The sequence below is a fragment of the Homalodisca vitripennis genome, chromosome 1 (genome assembly GCF_021130785.1).
Source record: "Homalodisca vitripennis isolate AUS2020 chromosome 1, UT_GWSS_2.1, whole genome shotgun sequence".
NCBI lineage: Eukaryota > Metazoa > Arthropoda > Insecta > Hemiptera > Cicadellidae > Homalodisca > Homalodisca vitripennis.
The window spans coordinates 159,598,738-159,621,036 of record NC_060207.1 but is presented as its reverse complement, the minus strand read 5'-3'; the positions used below and the strand labels follow the sequence as shown (position 1 = coordinate 159,621,036).

General features: G+C 32.4%; 1 protein-coding gene across 3 annotated transcripts; it reads left to right on the top strand.

The window, feature by feature from the left end:
* Positions 1 to 689: 689 nt before the first annotated feature.
* Positions 690 to 14,202, top strand: LOC124375206 (tRNA pseudouridine synthase A-like). Of its 3 annotated transcripts, none has more exons than XM_046833317.1 (8): positions 690 to 787; positions 1,471 to 1,675; positions 5,887 to 6,053; positions 9,442 to 9,709; positions 10,426 to 10,526; positions 11,665 to 11,819; positions 12,177 to 12,319; positions 14,065 to 14,202. In XM_046833317.1, the coding sequence occupies exons 2-8, from the start codon at positions 1,632 to 1,634 to the stop codon at positions 14,138 to 14,140; spliced, it is 954 nt and encodes a 317-aa protein (XP_046689273.1). In that variant the 5' UTR covers positions 690 to 787; positions 1,471 to 1,631; the 3' UTR covers positions 14,141 to 14,202. The 3 variants fall into 3 exon arrangements, with proteins under 3 accessions (XP_046689273.1, XP_046689271.1, XP_046689272.1); XM_046833315.1 differs by having other exon boundaries at positions 704 to 787; positions 1,431 to 1,675; positions 14,063 to 14,202; XM_046833316.1 differs by lacking the exon at positions 14,065 to 14,202 and having other exon boundaries at positions 704 to 787; positions 1,431 to 1,675; positions 11,665 to 11,864; positions 12,177 to 12,314.
* Positions 14,203 to 22,299: the final 8,097 nt, after the last annotated feature.

Genomic DNA, 22,299 nt, shown 5'->3' with positions numbered 1-22,299 from the left:
TTAATATTAATATGACAATGTCTATTGCTTGTAATATAGCCTAATGACAAATAAATATTTGAATTTGAAATATTCAAAGTGAGGAAGTGACTAGTGGAGAGATACAGGCCACCCACTACCACAGCTCAATGCCTACTGAGCCCAGGAATCCTTTTACTTCCGAGATGGTGTCTCTAGCCCCACCTACTGCCTTACACATCTATTACTTTCTGGACAACCCACATATACCAATTATGATTCTAAGGCATTACACCTTTCTTCATCAACACTATTTATTACATTTTAGTCAGTTACATTTTATTTTGTAACTATAATGATTGCAAATTGTAATAGATCTCTAATATGGTATTTTTAAAAGTGTATGACCCATCCATATGGAGAGGCCTATATGTTTTGAATACATGGAGTAGACAGTTTGTCTTTTGTTGTAACTAACTTGATTATTCTTCTTTAGAATCAACTTTGTGACTAAAACTGTGTTAGGCTATTATATCAGTTACTATTTTAGTGATAAATTGTCAAATGTTGGACCACAATTTGGCACTGAAAGAATATCTGTATCGTACAGAGACATAAATAATACATTTAAATTTTTATTTGAATCCTAAGTTGTGTGTGCTTCAAAACATAAAAAATTCTATTCTTAATTCTTAAATACATTTCACTTCAAAAAGATTTGGTCATATCAGATTGTCTCTCAGCAATTAACTGTATCTGATGTTGGATCTAGTGTGTGAGTGACCGTTTGTCATCTACCATGCAACTGGTGATTTTTACTGTTACTATGGTAAATAAATAGTGTAATAATTACTAATATAAGGTGATGACAGAATAGTTTGCTTATGAATCATCAAGTTATTACAATAGCTAATACTTCTTGGAAACTTAGCTGAAATTAAGTAAATATTTTGACTTGGAATATTTTAATTGTACATTTTTCAAGAAAAACAATACGAGTTGATACCTACATACTATTTCACAAAACTAAATCTAATAATACTGATTTATGTATTAGAGTATCTAGAAATGTAATACATATCGTTTTATAACATTTATGTAATACATATCGTTTTATAACATTTAAATATATACAACTAAAATTACATAAAAACATGGGAGATCCTTTTTATTATTATAATAATAGTTGCAATTTTAATATTACAGTAAAATGTTTTGTTTGAAAATTATCTTATTTGTTATTGGATAAGGGCAAGGCCTGATAAACATGTAATTTACTTTCTACTTTAAAACTGATCAGTACATTAACAGCTATGAGCATTTCTAGTAACTAGCAAATTTCTTGAACAAAGTAAATAAATACTCCTGTAATAACACAAGAACCTACACCAGAATTTACATAAACTACTTTACAGCAGAATAATATATGGAATACTGGCAAGGCATTTTATTTAATATTCATTTATTTTTAGATGTATTTTTCATCCATAGTCTGTAATGAACCCACAATAGGACCCTTCCCAAAGGCAGTTTTGAAGGAATGCACCACAAAGACAAACCGGTGGCACTGGTGGAGACGTACAAGATCACCTAATACAGAAGTTCTTTCAGAGGAAACAGCAGCAAGAAGAGCTCTACTTAGAAAACAGCGAGTAAAGCGAACCAAATTTGCTATGCTGCTAGCCTATGTAGGACAGCGATATTTTGGCTTCCAGAGGTTGGTACTTTCTACATCAGATCCAGTTTTTGCATCTAACATTGATCAGTATAATTATCTAATTCTACACATTTGACAATAAGTGTAAGAATAAATAAATACAAAGAACATTTATTGATCATTACATACAAGGTGAAGAAAACAATCCTGCAAAAAAACTATTGCACAAACATTTTTCATTAAATAAAATTAAGCTTAAAACTAAAAAGTTTTAAATTCCTTAAATTATCTTTAACACTAATAGAGCAGAAAACTGTAAAATAATAACAGGAAAAATTAAATAAGATAGCAGTGAGAAAGCTTCTCAGAGTTACTATTACCTAAACATAATTTAGAATCCTAATAATAATATAAATGTGAAAGTGCCTTTGTTTGTTTGTTTTGTTTTCAAGGGTCTATTCAACCAGTTGTACTGAAATTTTACATGGATGTTCTTAGAGCCCCTGGGATGAATATAGGCCTATTATTATTTCAATAATCCCTCCGGACTACACCCCACTGGTCAATAAAACAGCAAAAAATTCCACGGTCTCTAAAGTTGTGTAATATGAATTGAAAGACCCTGTTAAATGTACCTAATCAAATGTTCTGTGTAAAAATTGTGTTATGATCATTTTTATTTTCAGTTTATTTACATTTATAGAGTGAAAGCATAACAAAAGTAACAAAACTTCTCATTTCAACAAGGCATACCAATAGATTTATTTTGAATTTTAATTAATGAACTAAAAGCATACATATAAGTTTTGAATTTGGTTTTCTTAGATATTGTGGGACAGCATATTTACAGTAGCTGAATGACCAAAATCGAAGGGACTGGGCATTAGCTTGATTCAACAAACCATTCACTCCATAGCTACAATATAGTGCAGTGAGTCCGTGTTGGTAGCAGTGGAATCACATATACGAGACACAAGTGCAATTTTAATAACAGAAAATCATCAAGGTGACATCACATTCATTTCTCACTGATGAGATAAATATGATACTGATTAGGTATATAAATACTGGTATAATTCCTACACTGGACCGAGGAAATAGTATGACATTGCGAATAATGGTATGGTATTGGTAAACAAGAACATATACTTTACTGTATCATGTATCAGTTTTACATATGGATGACAACTGTCATAATGTAAGTATTATTTATGTTGATTTTAGTTATACATTAACAATATCTATATTTATACTGTAATAGATCTACTCTGCAGTTTTCTAGATAGCTCAAATGGAATTACCAAGAGCTAAAGATACTCATTCACACAACATCTGAAGATCATCTGACTACTTATTTCCTGGACATGACACCACCCAATACAACAAGAAACTATCTTATATGGAAAGAAAAATCTACAACACCATGCCACATAATATGATAAAACCTTGAGAGAGGGAGTTCAAGAAAAGGATTCAAGACTGTCTCGTGGAGAGACTCTTCTACACCATGAAAGAATACTTTGATTCAGTTAACTCTCCCGTTATTGCAAAACAAGAGACCAGAAGATTGTAATTAATTATAACTTTTGTTGCTATTGCACTTCTTAATGTTGTTGCAAATAAAGAATTAATGACTATTGGTTAAAAGTTCCCTTGAGCTAGGGAAGGTACTACAACGCAAGAGTTTGCTGAAATCAAATCTTTTCACCAACTTTAAACATTGACTTTCCACTCTATTATTTTTTTTCTTTTTACTCTATGAATAAGTGTCATGTTGAAATTTCATATGATTTTATTCATATGCTTCTTTAAAAATTTATTTATTCTGCTATTTTCTTGTTTCCATAAAACCAATAAAAAATTATTCCCTAAGGCTCAGCCAACTCCTATAGAATAAGATGCTCCATCATTGAATTCAGTGTTGCCATGCCCATATAGAAATGGAAAACATTATTAAAATTTCAAGTCTATAGGTCAGTTCATTTTCAAGGTATAGTGGGGACAGGCAGACAAAAATTATATTTTTTTCAGCCCTTCAAGTAATTGGCTTCGCTAACGCTCAATTAAAAATGTTGTTTGATTACATGTTTTATTTAAATGAACATAAAGAAACTTTTGGTATATTTAAGCCCAATTAACGGGGTATGACTGATGTTTATGCCACCAAAAGAAGTAGTGTTTTACAGTTTTGAACATACTTACATACATTATATACAGGATGATTCACGAAGATATGCATAAACTTTTTGCATTTAACACTGTTTTCTAAAATACGATTTAATTTACAGTTCTGTGGCCTGTTTTATTCACTTGATTAGGTATAAAGTCATAAGAAACAATTGAATTTGCTCCTTAATCTACCTTACCAGAATTTCAGGAAGACTTTTTTTACATGGAGAGCTGGAATCCGGGCAAAATCTTTCGATAGCCGTAATTTGCTAACAACAAACATTTCCAAACCCATGTTTATATAAACTTGATTTCATTATTTTTACATGTAGAATGAGCTCCCACAGTTTCTGAATATTTTTGTGAATCACCCCTAAGCAATCACTGTTAGAGATATGCCCTTAAACCTGACAGACATTACAATTTTGCATACTTTTGTGATTGAAACAATGTTTTAATCAATGCTATACGGCATACCCTTATTGAGATACCATCATTTTCCTGAGCAGTGCTTGACCACCATGGAAAGAGACAACATGTATTTTTACCATCCCTATGGTGAATATAACCTCTTCTTAAACTAAATTAGATGATGTTCAATTCATTCACAAATTATAAGTTCAAATAGTTTGGATAGTATTAAAATTATAATGAATAATAAATGTGATGTTGGTATTTTGGGCTGTTTATATAAACTGGATAGACATTGAAAATGTTTTATTTTCCTGAAGAGCCACTCACTTTAAGACAAAGATTAAAACAAAATATTATTATCTTAAAAAGCCTGGTAGTATTAATTTTAATTTGTTTTGGACTATTGACAAATTTAGTTAGAATCAGAACATGCTGAAAAAACTCATTCTATTAGGGTCACTATTTATATTTCTGGCCTAACAATGAAGAAAATATTAATGAGTGAAATTGGGTTTATTGTTTTTCAAAATATTCTCTATGAGGATCAATACACTTTTGCATGTGTTTAAATCACTGTTCAAGGAACCTTTCCACTCCGACTGAGCTAGCTCTAATACATGATTTTTTTAATGCAATAACGGTTTCTTCAGGTGTCAAAAACATTGACCACGTAATTGGTTTTGAGGTTTGGCAACAAACAAATTTAATGGATGTCTGTCAAATCAGGGTATATGGTGGATCAATAATTTAAAAAATGGTGGATCTTTTGGTCTGTCAAAAACTTGTTTGAGCTGATGTGTACTTGCTTGCATTGACAGGGTGGAGCATTATGTGTCTCTTCTTTAACTTTTCCCGAAGTTTTTGAAAGACCTGTTAAAATATAATTGCATAGCATTCAGAGAAAACTGTCCTACATTTTTCTAACACCATTGTCATCATGAAACCAGTAATTCCAAAGAAACAGATAACTATTTGGTTCTTTGTGCATTTTTCATGAACAGCTTTTGTTGGATTTGGCTCATTTTGAAAGACCCATTCAGTTGTTTGTTGTTATTTTTCAGCCTCGTATGCTTAGATCCATGATTTGTCACCTGTGCAGATGTTATGCTTTTCATACACCTTCAGCAAATTGTTTCAACATTCCTTACACCAATTGACACGAGTCTTCTTTTGAGTCTTTGTCAAATTATGCAGAATTCAATGCAAACAAACCTATTTTATGTCAAAATTACCATGCAATATCATATTGATGATTGTCATACTAATGCCCAAAGATGCCTCAATCTTACAATATGTAACATGACAACCACACTTTAACAGTTCAAGCACAGGATCAATGTTTTCTGGCACAACAACAAATTTTGGACAACCTTCATAGAATTCATTCTAGAGTGAATATCACTATGACTGAATTTTATTTTATCTAAATCTATTCAGCCATTTTGTGTGAAGGGATAAATAAGACACACTGACTTTTCAAGGATTTAGGCATGGCTTCAATTTTGGTAACTAGTCTAATTTTATTATTAGTCAGACATTGCTAACACTTACCAAAAACACTCAGAAAACTTTCACTATTACTAAAACAAAAACACAGGCAACTTTAGAAAGGACTATTCTCAATTTTCCTTCAGTTTTTAACTGTACTTTTAAGAAATAATTTACTTTTTATGTCTTTTTAATTTTAGAAACCCTGGTGTAAAAACTATTGAAGAGGATCTGCTATTAGCTCTGTTCAAAATTGGATACATTAATGAAGAAATTCTAAACAACCCCAGACTAATACGATTGGAACGAGCTTCTAGAACAGATAAAGGAGTATCAGCCTTAGGCCAAGTTGTATCTTTAAAACTACGTAAGTACCTACAATGTCTGCCTGTATAGGGTCTAGGAAAGTTAAAAAGTACAGGCTTTCATTAATCTTGTAGTCAAAATACTTTTATCCCAAAATGGACCTCTTTTTACAAACATCGTACAGTTTTTAAATTTAATTTTTTAAATGGTGACTCCTCTTTTAGTAATGGCTACCACTGCTACTTCTCAGAGTTCTATGCATGAACCATAGGCACTCCACAAAATCGCATCTCAAACCAAGGTCTGTCACTAGACCGTATTTCATAACACAAAATTTCTAGCATATTCAACTTTTCAATTTAGTTTCTTTGGCTGTGGGATAACAAAATGAGATATTTATTATTGATTTGCACTTCATAGCAAATGATATATTTAGTCCTTTTATAAGAAAATTAGTTTTTCTGTATAATATCTTACACTATCAAACAAACCTTTATTACAATAGCCAAATTTTTAATATACTTCTCAATCATCTGTACTTTGGTAAACATTTCCCATAAAATTAACTGAAACCCTCTTTAAAGATAACAGCTAGTTAGACGTTTGCACAAAATAAAAAATTTTGTATGTTTAGAAACTATAAAAATTTTAATATTAGAAGAAAAGTTAAAAAGATTTAGACAACAAATTTTTATTTTATGACCAAATACTCTTAAGACAAAATTCTAATGATCAGAAATACTAATAATATTATAAATGCAAAAGTGCTTTTGTTTCTTTGTTTTGCTTTCACGTGTACACTAAGTTGCGAAATATTAATTGAAAGAGCCTGTTAAAAGTAATCAACTGTTTTGTGTAAACATTGTTTTATGACAGCACAACTACATGTTTTCAGTAATTAAACCACTTTTTCAATTTGTTTACATATATAATGTGAAACCATAGAGTAAGCTATATAGTGAACAAGATTTCTTATTTCATCCTTTTTCTGCAATCGCTGTTGAGCTCAGAGTAAGAAAATATATCCAGATAAGGAAATTAAGTTTTTGAGTAAAAATTACTTCTAACTGTACACTTTAGCAAATATTAAGTACACAGTGTTTGGTCAGTACTGTGTACTGCAGATATAAAAGACAAAATTACTATATAAACCCATTTTGTTGTCTTTTGACATAAGTAGGCTTCTTAGATATGTGTATGTATTTTCTTGATCGGAATATAAGAAAAAATCAACTATGGAACAAAAAATACTAAGGTTGGAGTAAATTGCAATGGCTATAAACATGCGCTTTTTGACAGATTTTCTTGATTGTGGCATCAAGGCAAACTCAATATTAGCATTGGAAATATAATTCACTTGAACTAGAAGTATTCATATACTTGCAAAGCCTACGCAATTGTGTGCAAAGCCGTGGGAGATGCTGCTGTTGCGTTCTCCAAAAGAAAGATCTAGATTGTGGAGTGATTTTAAAGCCCACAGATCTTCAGGTAATGAAACTGTCAATGCAGTTTTAGGGAAAAATGACACTAACAAAATATTTACACAGGAACAGTATGAAAAATTAGCTATTAACTTAGACAAGGCTACTACGCTTCATTATGGATTGTTAAAAAACAGATGCAAGATCTCTATCATATGAATATCCTACTATAAAAAAACATCAAGTGTCCAGAAAAGTGGAAGGATGAAAAACAGCTGAAAAAGAGTGATGAGAGGTTTTTCATAAGATTTTCCAAGTTAAGGAAGCCAGAAGCTACAAGTCTGGCAAGGTAAACAAGTTTTAACAAAGCCAATCTTTTTGACAAGAATGTAGCTTAACCATGATAGCAACGAGAAAATAGTAGAATGAATAAATTTTTAAACAAACTGAGTACAATCATATAAGATTTCAATATGTGACATTTTTATTCATAGAATCAAAAGAAAAATAAGTGGAAAGTTAATCTTAAATGTCAGTGACATAATTTGATTTCAGCATACTCTTACGTTAAGGTCTCGCTCTCTGGAACTTTTATTATTTAAACACTGATATGAAACTTAGCTTAATGAACAAAAATGTGAATGTGAATATGCATTTGGCAAGATATCTTGTGAAAGATTTCATTAGTCAACTTTAAATTTTGCATGAAATTTCATTTCTACGTAAAGAAAAAAATGAGTTCTATAATAGTGCATGTCCATCCATGAGACTTAGCTGAGCATCTTTGAAGCCTATATCTCAAGAGGCTAACAAATGTGTCCACTATGATTGAGTTGTGGGGGAAATGATACCTTCACCAGCGTCACGCCAGATAGCTTTTACAGTAACAATCAAGTTACACTTAGTAAATGATAATGTAATATCTAGAGGATAAGTATAAATTGTGTTAATATAACTTAATTTTATTATTTTTGCATTGCTTAATATTTATTTGAGTATTTAACAAAGAAAACTTTTTCTGTATTCTGAAGGAAGTAATACTCCTAAAATATTTTACAAATTAGGTGTACGCCACACCTCATTTCACATTTTGCTTCACTAAGGTTGTATGCAAAATGTCCAATCTATAACTTATTTGATTTTCAAGAGAGCTAGGGAGGGTACTACAACACAAAAGTGCGCTGAAATCAAATGTTGTCACCGTCTTTTCAAATTGACTTTCCGCTTTATTATTTTTTCATTTGACTCTATAAATAAAAATGTTACATGATCAAATCACATTATGATTGTATGCAGTTTGTTAATACATTTATTTATTTATTCTTCTAGCCATCTTGGTTACCAGTAAAACCAATGTAAAAGTATTCACTAAAGCTCAGCAAAATCTCATAAAGTGACATGCACCATAATCATACTCATTGGTGCTCGTATAGAAATGAAGCTTTATGCAATATTTAAAGTCTGTAGGTATTTTTATTTCAAGATATCGTGCAAATAGACAGACAGAAATGAAATTTTTCCAGCTTCTCAAGTGATAGACTTTGCTTAAGCTCAGCAAGTAAGATTGCTAGTAACAATTTATTCTGTTGATCATCAATAAAAAGAACATACGTGTATATATAGTTTTAAGTCATTTTATGAAACAGAATTTTTAATATTTTAATGAAATTTACATACAACTTAATGTATATTGTAAGTGTTACATGGTATGCCGGCATGTATATTTATTCAAAAATGTTGTGGTGCAAGTCATATAGCATTGAAAAACTAAAGTAGTAACATTTTTGAGCAGGTTCATCCAAATTTTACTTTGTCAATATTTTTTATAATTTTGTCAAAATCTTGAAGACAATACTTTTTGACCTGTTGCATTTAAGATTTTACACTGACTACTCAAGAACATTTACTCATGGATACAATTTTGATGAAGGCATGAATATGGTATGATATCCAACACTATGTTATGAAATAACTATGAGAAGGAAGAAGAATATTTGTAGATGGTATAGAAAGTAAACTATGTTTCAGCTGTAAATGCAAGTCTTGACGATATTAACGCTCACCTGTCACCAGAGATCCAAGCAGTAGCCCTAGTGAAAGTGACTCAAGGTTTTAGCAGTCGCACCTACGCCAATGCTCGGTCATACTCCTACACTATGCCGACCTATGCCTTTGCTCATCACACCACAGATTCCTCCTCTTCCTTTCTTATGTCAGAGAAACTACGAGAACGGATCGATGCAATTCTCAGGCTGTTTGTGGGTTTTCACAGCTTTCACAACTTCACAGCAGGAAAGAAAGTATATTTTTACAGAAATAATTATTTTACTTAATGGCTGTGACTATTATTGTTAATTGTAAAGTTATACGTTTGAAGATAAATTTATTCCTAAAAATGGTTAGTACAAAATTTTAAAATTCATAATAAACTGGTTGGAAAGTATGATTAAAAGCCACTACGGGAAAGTCCTAATTTATTACACAGTCAATTGCATAAAATAATCCAATTGATATAGAAATGCACAGTCCACAACAATAAATCCTTGTCCTATCTTTTGATATTCAATTATAAATCATTGTCAGTTAGGCAAATTTCAGTAATTTAATAAAGACGTAACTGCTCAAGTAATAATTAAGTGATTAATGGTGCTGTCAAAAACATCACCATTATAAGAATGAAGATTGAGAAAATTAATAAAAAAAATCATACTGTATAACATATAATTGCTTTGAATAATAATTTTCTTTTTATTGAACATTCAGGAGTCCGAGACATTCATATACCTACTTCAGAAAAACCCTGGCAATGGTGACTATTCTGCTTTAAGTCATAAAATACTGTACAAATTCAGGTCATTAACAATATTTACCACAAACATAACTTTAGAATAGTTTAATTACTGATGTACATTATAGTACAACTACAGTGTACAAAGATACATCACTATCCATTCACTATAATGACAAAATTAATTGAATTAAAATTACATATATAATCTTTTTATTTTTTAGAACTCCTCTAGAGTCCAGTGCCTTTCGAACCATAATTGATTTTATCTGTGGGGAATCATTTATATTAGATGATACTGAATTTGTGACTCTAAGAATAAAAGGTGAGTTTTATTTCAGCTGAATTCAATTTTTTTTTACTACAGCATAATTGATATTGCTCAATGACTGCTAAATTTTTAACAACTTCACCATATTAGATTAATTAAAAGAACTTGACAATCTTTAACAATTTTATAGTAGCATTGTAATGAAAAAGATTAAATTTTGAAGTAATACTTGAGAAAAAAAAATTATGGTTGCCTGTAAAGTCGGTTTTATGGGCGAAGATTTTACGTGACAACGTCTTTTTCTCGGTAGAATATTTATTGATATGAATATTATTAAATTGCACAATAGGAACAAGGAATTGAATGAAAATAAGAATTGCACAAATTTTAACTATAGAAATATATTTTGTTTACTAAAACATTGTACATAATTTGAAATTAATTAAAATTTGTTATTGTAAATGGTAAAGTTGAATAAAACATTTACTAAAATTGGAATTTGAAATTCTTGCTAAACACAGTTAAATTCTAACTCCGCGCGTGGTGATTGGTCGGTTTAGTTCGTTTGTTTGGTCGCACTGTTATGATAGGTTAGAGGTTATAATTTGTTATTTTAAATGTTTGACTAGCAATACGCGCTGTTTCTTCTCAATCGACTGAATTACGATTGATTGCAGAGTGATTTAAACTAATAATTTACTTAACACTATCAACATTTGTCAATAGTATGGCATAACCTATAAACTCAGTTTCTCAACTTTTGTGTCAATCTAACAATTAATCAATCAATCATAGTTTACGATAATGAAATATCAGTGTACAATTATTTACCTTTATTGTTGTAGTTGTTGTAAATGACGATTCTAAGCACTCCACATTTTCACGAATAAACATAGTTATCTGCTTTATCCCGTGCGGATCCTGTGCGGTGGACCCACTGGACGGGCATCGTAACGTTACCGGGCGTTACACTTTTTCATGAGTGACTCCGAGCCGCAACCTAATTTAAGACGTTGTCACGTCAAAAAGTCAGTTCTTTTTAATCAAGATAGATGCATCATAGAAGTAAATATATAGCAACTGAAATCTCAGTTGATGATCAAAGAGTAAGTGTATTTAAACAATCTTGTATTTTCTTCTTGATGTTAAAGTTACCATTTTTCTCTATTTTCACAGTATTATAACATTCCAGGTAAAAGTTTTATGCTGCATCAAATCCGAAAAATGATCGGCTTGGTAATTGCCATCATGAGAGGACTTGCAACTCCGGAAACATTGAAGAAATCCTTAGAACATACTGTATTAAACCTGCCTTTAGCACCCAGCATTGGACTTATGTTAGAAAAGGTATGGTTATTTCCTGTCACAACAACAAGTAACAACCTATAACACGTAAGCATAGACTGTAGCTATGTTTATTATTAACTTGAAAAATAAAAATTTTAGTTTAGTACTGAATAGTGACTATTTTATTACAAATAATTTTCTACAGTTTATAAGTCACATTTTAATTACTATTTAGTATACAAATTTTAATTACAACAAAGTTCTTTATTAGTATATTTGGAAAATAATAACTTTTAAAGCTTGAAAAAGTTTTTTTTTGTTATTGTAATCCCAACACTCCTACTTTTATCTGTATCATTAATTTGAATGTTGTATTCCATTCCCCCAAAACAGTTATTGGAACTACTTTCTGTTCAGGTTCACTACATGCATTACAACAGGAAGTATGGGAGAGATGGGATTCATGCTACACTTCACTGGAGCAAGTGGAGAAAAGAAGTTGACTTGTTTAAGAAGAAACTAATCATGCCAGTCTTAATAAAGGCAGAGAGAGAGAAATCATATCCTTTTCAACTAAACGTAAAATTCCTTTGTAATTAGATTTACAGTATTTTCATGAATGGGCTGAACACACAGACTGCATTCTACACTAGTATAGTCAGACAGAATGTAAAACTGCAGCAAACTTGTTGACTACATATAGTTTAGCAACATACTGTAGAGTAGTTAACATACTGACTCCAGTAATATTGTTTTATATTAGATAGTATCACAGCAGTATATAATCAGAAAGAATTTACTTAGAGCTGCAATACAGATTCTTAGATTGCAGTGATTCTTAGTTTTTAGGATTTCATTCAGTGCTTAATTACATTTACTTTTAGAAAATGTAATTAATTAACTAAGTATATAGTGTATGTAAATTAAAATTCAAAGTTATTTTATTTATTTTTAGCCTAATAATACAACTGTAAAGGAATGAGTCACATGAAAAAGACAGAATTTTGTGAGCAACAGCCTTTCAATATAATTTATTTCTAAACTTATCTTTATCTTATTTATCTACAATAAAATTTACCTAAATTTAGACAGTTACATTCCTTTTAGCATCAACATGTCCTAAAAATCACTTAATAATGATTTTATTCCTTGTTAGGTTGCTGAATTGTACAAAAATATCTTTTTATGATTATATTTTCTCAGCGACACTGTTAAACAGACTACATATGATTGTTGAGGTTAGTTGCACTTCTTTAAACAATACATTAAACTTTAATCACTTAGTCTCATCATTTTTTGGCAGTATAAACACTGTTAATCAGTTTTTATGTAAGGAACTTTGAAATGGTGGTGAACAAAGTATATACAATGAATATTCTTAGCACATTTTTCTGTTCTTGAATTTCCAATGTACATCTCTCTTCACCCATAATACTCGTTGAACTTCTTGTAATATGGCTTGGGATTTGAGGACTCATTCTCTGTTAAATTTATTTATTCACATTGGTTATACCAATCCGCTCTTATAATCACAATGATTTCCTAAAGTTTATAATCAGGAAGTGAAACTACAACGTGGATAAGTAGGTCACACTCTCGTGGCATAGTTTATGAGCAGCTGGTAGCTTTGACGCGCTGGATTGTCTCAAGCAGTACTCCCAATCCAGATATTTGGTGTGTGAACACTCGTATGATCACATTAATAATTCCAACAGATGACCAGGAATTAAAAGAACTTCTCAAAGTAGATAGCTAATTATTATGCTTTGTATTTATGAATAGTTGATCTAGTTTTGGTTTACTTACATCTTTGCACAGTCCAGCTGTCGGTTCCTTCTTCTAATTATTGTCTTCAATATTATTAAAATATAACTGCCTTCCATAAAAATACCCTGAAGGAACCAAGAGATTCTATATTGATGATATTTACTAACAAAGTTAAACTTTCAAAAGATCAAAGAATGGATAACTATGAAACAATATTTATTTATTTCATAAAATAATATTCACATATTTGATTACAATTTTGTGAAATAAATCATTCTAAACTTGAAAAGTTCTGGCTATATATTAGTCAGATTCCATAGTTTGATTTTATTTTTATTAAAATTGTTGAGTTAAAGAAATAAATATCTAATTGTTCTTTACTCTATTGAATGCTTTAATATCAGTTAGTTCGTTTTATAAAATCTCAACAACATAAAAACTTTAAAGTGAAAATATCACTTGTGTAACTTATTTGCTCAATTTGTGTAATTAATTAGACTACATCTGTTAAAAATACAACACTTAACATACACTAAAATGCTAACTTGGCTGGACCAACTCAATTCCCACAACTTCACAACTCAGTGATCAGCTCAATACCTCAATGGTATTAAATTAACGATTTTTGTAATTTCAATAAATTGGTTTGAAAATTAAATGGTTGTTTTGAAGTAAATCTGTTACCCACTTTTTACTTATACTGCATTACATCTTATTGTCATTTAAAGTTATTAACCAGTACCCATTATTTTTACATAACAAAATAGACTATATATTACATGATTTTGTTTATGTATTAGATAGTTTGATTTAGCATATGTTGACTAAGGATGGCTATCTACAGTACAGCCAAAACATAATGTATGAAAGTGTATTGTTGATATTTTAAAACAGAATAAAATTCATCTTTAGTAATAACTGAGCCATCAATCATGCAGAGGTGCACTATGAGGACTTTTACTATCATCTAAGTTTTTCAGTTCAAATCACATAAAAAAGTAGTAAAAAAACTAAACTTTTTGATGAATATTCCAATGGATCAAACCATTAACTCTTGGAAACAACTCATTGACAAATACTAAGAACTATACAAAATATTAATCCCTTTTCTTTCTGTACCTTAAACTAAGTAGTTTTGCTGTTTTTTACAGAGACAAATTTATTGAGTTTAGATAAATACTTTTTTATGTAAAATGTTAATTTTTGTGTATTTTTCCAATAAAAAAAATAAATTTCACCTTAGTAATTTTTATTATCTATGTTCATGTCGTCAACATGTAATCAAAGCCAATCATTTACTCCTGCATTGGATATTTCCATGGTACAGTAAACACTAGAAAGAAAACCATAAAAAAACTCCCAGACAGCTGACATGCAACATGCAGTAGCTATCTGTACTGTGTGACTAGAGTGAACTCATCAATGTGCAAACACGTATGACAGAGGACTAAGAAAGTGCTGATATCTAGTAGCAAATGCCAGACCTACATGAGCGATGCACAGTTGTCATAGAAATGCCTTTTGCGCAATATTACAGTAGAAATAGAATAAAACAGGAACAATATTACAGTGAGTAATACTGTGTCAGTAGCACAATTTTATGCAATAACTATGAACATTTTATTACATAAAAAAACAGTGAAAAAGTTAACTCAACACCTAAAAACAACCATAACAGAAAAATTTTGATCAACATCTCTTGACTATAAATCATGTTAAAACTAAATAAGATAAAGTTAATGATAAATAAACCAAGCTAAGCCCTAAAAAATGTATTCAGTATCTCTCTTCAAGTCTCTAAATACATACATAAGCAGCACAGCTAAAACTACAATTATTAAACCCTACATCTCCCAAAGAAAACAGCACCACCTGCTTTACTGCTTTTAATATTCAGGACTAAGCATACAGCTCTTGAAATTCAAAGTTAAAGCCCATACAAGAGTCATACAATGAAGTCTATATTAAAACCGCTTAGTGAGCATATGAAAGGCATTTTTAAAACACAATTTTAATGCAAACTTTTTTATTTCAGTTGTAATACTTTTCATACATTTTATACAAGCATATGTCGGAGTTTCCTGTAAAATCCAAGATTATGTTTTGCAATTGCCAGAATGTACTTGTTTCTGGGAGGGTAATTATGGTTCCTACTAAATAAAGAACTCATTACTCTCGTGAAAAAAAACTGTTTTTAAAATGTACTTATTGAATATAGTTAATATTCTTAATTCGGAAGTGATGTTTAGCAGAACATAACACCAAACACAAATACACACCTACTTAACTGCTTTTACATTTAATCAAATCACGGTTCAAGCTGATGTTCGCCAGCCACACTTTTACCTAGCAGTGATCTTGACGTGTGAGTGGAATTGCATGTAAGCGTCATATAGTACACTAGCTGTTTCCCGCGGCTTCGCACGCGTCTCTTAAGCTTTGCCCGTATATTTCTTTGCCTTCAAATAGTGTTTGGTTATTTAATATATGTAACTGTGTCGTAATTTCAGTTTATAATGTGCAGGCGCTTTGATAACTTTTATATCTTGCAGTACAGCCTGGTGGTGAGTTACATCAATGGGCATTACATATAAACCTTCTACATAGAAAAATACAAATAAATACAAATTTTCGTAGTGATCGGTCCAATAGTTTCTGAGTCTATAAAGGACAAACACACAAACATTCATTTTTATATATTACTAGCGGGCCCGGCGCGCTTTGCTGCGCATTTCAATAATTTTTTGCAAAAGTTGCCCGCGGCTTTCGCACGCAATTTCCCGTTGAAAACAGTACACTATATTCACTTATTCTTTTTCTATCACATTCTAAACATTGCTGAGATAATTGATAGTCGTTCCATCGTGAGCCTCTTGGGCGTATTATGAAGGTATGTACCATATTCCTGCCTCTATCTAGCTGTTACCCACGGCTTCGCACGCAAATCTTAAGAACCGAAGTCCTTATATTACTTAGTAAATTTTTTTTTTTACTATAATAAATTTTAGATTAAATTAGTTATATCTCCGATGCCACGATTGAGCTTGCTTTGTTGTCTCGATCGAGAGAATATGTACACACGGAGTTTTGAGAACCATACTTCTGTCAAAAAAAACAACTAAGGTTGATTTTATAACATTCTTTATATTTGTAGCCAACGTAAGATAGTAATTATGATATCTGCATTACTCTTCTGATCAAGCATGAGCATGGTTTATATTAAATAAATATTGCAGTTAAAGGTGAATTTTTACGTCAAATTTGAATTGTATTATCTGGATAGTAAAGTCTATGTTTAACAGTGATTGCAAAAACAGTTTAAACAAAATTTGTCGTTTCTCTTAAGCTTACTCTATGCTTTAAAACTATAAGTGTAATATATGTTTACAAAGAACAGCTGATTAAAAATTTGAAAAGACGTTAACATATGTTTGCTGCAATGCATTTCTTATGGGTATTTCTGTAACCAGTGGGGCGGAATCCTGAATCGGGAAAGGGAGGGGCATAGCTTATAAACCTTCTCCGTGGAAAAATACATATACGTACAAATTTTCATCATGATCGGTCCAATAGTTCACGATTCCATAAAGGACAAACATACAAACATTCATTTTTATATATATAGACTAGCGGGCCCGGCGCGCTTTGCTGCGCATTTCAATAATTTTTTGCAAAAATTGCCCGCGGCTTCGCACGCAATTTCCCGTTGAAAACAGTACACTATATTCACTTATTCTTTTTCTATCACATTCTAAACATTGCTGAGATAATTGATAGTCGTTCCATCGTGAGCCTCTTGGGCGTATTATGAAGGTATGTACCATATTCCTGCCTCTATCTAGCTGTTACCCACGGCTTCGCACGCAAATCTTAAGAACCGAAGTCCTTATATTACTTAGTAATTTTTTTTTTTACTATAATAAATTTTAGATTAAATTAGTTATATCTCCGATGCCACGATTGAGCTTGCTTTGTTGTCTCGATCGAGAGAATATGTACACACGGAGTTTTGAGAACCATACTTCTGTCAAAAAAAAACAACTAAGGTTGATTTTATAACATTCTTTATATTTGTAGCCAACGTAAGATAGTAATTATGATATCTGCATTACTCTTCTGATCAAGCATGAGCATGGTTTATATTAAATAAATATTGCAGTTAAAGGTGAATTTTTACGTCAAATTTGAATTGTATTATCTGGATAGTAAAGTCTATGTTTAACAGTGATTGCAAAAACAGTTTAAACAAAATTTGTCGTTTCTCTTAAGCTTACTCTATGCTTTAAAACTATAAGTGTAATATATGTTTACAAAGAACAGCTGATTAAAAATTTGAAAAGACGTTAACATATGTTTGCTGCAATGCATTTCTTATGGGTATTTCTGTAACCAGTGGGGCGGAATCCTGAATCGGGAAAGGGATGGGCATAGCTTATAAACCTTCTCCGTGGAAAAATACATATACGTACAAATTTTCATCATGATCGGTCCAATAGTTCACGATTCCATAAAGGACAAACATACAAACATTCATTTTTATATATATAGATTATTGATCATTGGTGCAATCTGAATTTAAAATTAGGCAATGACGTCTTCTATGCAACCTGCATTACACTACTGATCAAGCACTTTACAATAAAAATTTTCTAAATTTTAAATGTAAACAAATGTTTCTGCCTCTTTGATGAACTTCAGCTGAAAGTATTAACAGCTGTTAAGTATCAGTTCGCTTTGTATTATTTGTCGTAGCGCAGTCTGTCGGATCCAATATAAAACACTCTAACATCAACAACGATTTATAATTAAATAAACTATTTAAATTGGACCAAATTTACTCTAGTATGTATGCCTATGTTACTTCCAGGAACGTGTAGAATCACTGTACAAAATTTCACGATGTTTCGTGCATTGGTTCCAGAGTTATAACGGAACATAAAAACAAACATTCGCATTTATATATATAGATTTGTCATTAGGGGAAATAACAAGGTTATACAGATCACCAAGTAGAAATTTTGACAACACTCTCAACATTCTCTGACACCCTGAATGTGAGTTCAACTGTAAACACAGGAGACTAGTGGATAACTTACCTATGACATTGGCTCTAGGCAAGAACGTAGCCAGGAAACAATGTTGGGGCTCAAGACAACTGACTTTTCCCGTAGTGGCAGAAAGTAAGGAAAGTGCAGTCAATCGCTCATTCCCCATTATGTTCCTTAAAAAGTTCTCGACCTGTTTCAATGTTGAGAATGATCTTTCAGCAGTACATGTCAGTAATACCGAATTATTTAAATAATAAAATCGTTTGGAAAAAAAATTAGACACTATCTGGCTGTCTGCCCCTATACATTTCTCGAATAAAGGAACCTCAATCAACGTGATAGGCAATTTTGAATGACCCTGGCATGCTTTTTTTTTTTAAGCGATGTAAAACAAGGTAGGAGTACATAAGTAAACTTCAACTCTGTATTACTTATCCACTACTCATAAGTTAATTTCATTCTCAAGATGACTCCAGACAGAAAATAATTGTTTACAGCAGGGAGAAGAGAAATTTGTCAGCCTAATGACTGATAGGCTTCAATGACACAGCCAAAACCCATAAATGGACACATACCAACATCATTGAACTCATTCTTATCTATGTATAAATGAAGTTTAATGCAAAATTTAATGTCAAAAATTTTACTGTTTCAACATATGAGATATTGTTACGGATAGATAGGCTATGCAAACACTGAGCCAAATCTCTCAGAGGCACATGCACCACCATCGAATTTGACGTTGTCCAAATAAAGTGTGCACAGCTGCACTGAGTATATTTCCCACCCCACATCTCTCTTTCCTTCTCTATCTCTCACTCTATTGCACCATCCCCACAACAAGATCTGCCGCCATGATGCCATCTCAGCTGATCACAATAATAACGTGTTTGCTGTTGTTATTGAATCTGGCAACTTTTGACATGACGCTTTGATATTTTTGTTGTGTCTTAAAACAATTTTGTGAATTTAATGCAATAAGTTTTATATACATTACAATAATTAGTGACTTAACTATGAAATGTGTATTTTGTGGAGAAAAAGTTTAAACCGGAAACTTTAAAAAAGGTATGACTATTTTGGAGTATCGTAAAGTGAAACCGGTTCAAAGAAAATCTTGCAATGCTTATGCTACGGTCAAAATTTCTAATGAAACATCTTTAAACAATGGCTATCATGTCTAGTGTTATATAAAATTTTTACAGTTATAAAAATACCATCCTATTTTCAATAGCAAAATGAAATTACACCGAAAAGTGCACAGAAATGTGATGATCCACCAGAACTTGCTCTAGAGAGTCCCCAATTATCTATTTCTAGCACTTCCACGATGCAGACTGCTGGTACAACAGTAGGGGAGTTAGTATTAATGTAATAGGTTAACAAATAGTCCATTGAAAAGTCACATTTGGGTTTGCATTTTTTAGAGGACGCAATTTTAGTTTTTAAAACTCAATTGGTGGTTAGTAAAAGCTTAATTCCAAGTTTGTGGAGTTGCCACTCTTGTATCTTGAAGGAAAGAGAGACGTGGGGTGGGAAATATACACAGTGCAGCTGTGCATATTTTATTTATGATTTCAACTACATTACCCCATTAGAATATATTTTTCCATGATTCTTAAAGGATTTCCTTAAAAATAAAAAAAAATTCAACCGCACTTGATTAGTTCAAGAGGATGTTTTATTTAACAACTTTGTGACTCGCCAATTTCCTTACGCCTCACTCAAATCATCAGATTATTAAAATATATACTGTTTATGCACTTACCTTGTCTTAATCTGATGTGCTCGAGTTTTTCTGAGAATCGTATTTTTTACCAATCTGACGGACTGCCCTTAAAGCACACCTATATATTAAGGGTTCATACTTGTTATTGGTACTTTACAGGGTACAAGGTTTCTCCCCATATGATTTTTAGACACTCTCGAGTAACGCACAAAATCCTCGCTTGGGCTCCCCAATTATAATCATTGTTAATTTAAAATTCATAAAACAACATAGCTACATTATGCATACAAATATTGTATTATATGATAACCGGGTTATGATTTCATACTATATATATATATATATATATATATATATATATATATATATATATGTTTCGTATTGTTATACGAATTGCAATTTTTACAAAACTATGTGTTTGTAACTATTTAGATAGGGTGCGAAGTGGCGGGGTCTTCATACCCCAACACATGTGCCAAGCCAGAGCATCCACGAAGCACACGCACAGCCACCTTCTCTCTTCTTAAGTGCTGTACTTTTCGTGCGCGTGCACCTGGGAACTGCCTGATCCAAATCTTGTCTTCTTTGATAATTCCAATCAGGCTGAGCTGATCTGGCGGGCTTTCTGTTTGAACTATCCCACAATTTTCAACTTTCTTCTCCTACTACTCTCACCTGTCGGGTAATCTTCACAACAATCTATCTTAAACTATTCTAATTCTAATTTTCCTTCTGTATCCAAGCCAAGGTGGAACAGCATATGCCGAGGGCTGCGTGATCAAGGGAGAGCTTGGTCGTAAATATGCGAACTCTGGATACCTGGCGACCTCCAGTTTAAACCTAGCCTTCCCCAAGTAGAGCGGGACAATGCTTGGGGTGACCTTTAGATCTCCGCTACTCGTGGGAACACAATGAGTACAGAATTAAAAAACACAACAACAAAACCAGAGAGCTCTTGTAGCACTCAAAAAGTGAATGAAAATTCACGAAACACAGAGGGATTGATGATGGGCTCTGACCCTAGCAATCCTGAACAAACCCAAAAAACAGGTGGACTTCCTAGTAGAAGTCCAAAAGCCTCCGACCCGGTCAGAGTCGAAACCGATGAAGAAGATGCGATACTGGAGGGCGATCACCAGAAGGAAGAGGGAGCAAAAGTCGAGAGACAGCTCCCAGCACTGCCTAAGTTATGTGGAGCCGTCAGGAAACGCATGGTCTGGTTCCGAAAAAGAGGGTATTCCCAAGAAGAAGCCAGGGAATTGGCCTTAAAACCAATTCCAGAAGAAAGAAATAAAAAATTGAACAAACAAAAGGAGGGAAAGAAACCGAAAAGACCTCACTCTGATGGATCCACTCCGGAGGCCCATCAGAGGAAGAAAACAAGGAACGAAGGAAATCAAGGGTAACACAAGGAGCAATCTGGACAACCCCAGAAACCTTCCTACAAACAAGCGGTAGCTGGTATAAGGGTAGGGGTTTTGCACTCCAACTTTCCCGAGACCCTACTCACAACCGAACAGATGGAGAAGATCCAGAGCTTCATCCTGGAAGCTATCGTGGAAGAACAGGAGGGTCCCTACTCTCCAAGATTCTACGGTATCAACAGGAGACAAGGGGTTCTAATCTTCACCTGCGAAAACACTGAAACAGCAGAATGGCTTAAAGGAAAGCAAGACTCCCTAAAGCCTTGGGAAGAGGCCAGTCTAAGGATAGTACCAGAGGAAGAAATCCCTCGTGCGAGAATTGCGACTGTCTATCTTCCTGATAGCATACTCGATACAACCGAAAAGATAATGAAGCTCCTAAAAGGACAGAACAAAGAGCTATCTGTCGGAGAATGGAACGTTCTGCGGAGAAGCGACGAGGGGAAGTCTGTCCTACTCACCCTGGCAGTCGACTGCGCTACAGCGAACAAACTTGAGAAGGAAGGTCCATGGATCGGCTACAAGTTTGGAAAAGTTCAGCTTAGACTGAAAAAGAAACATCAAGGAAACAT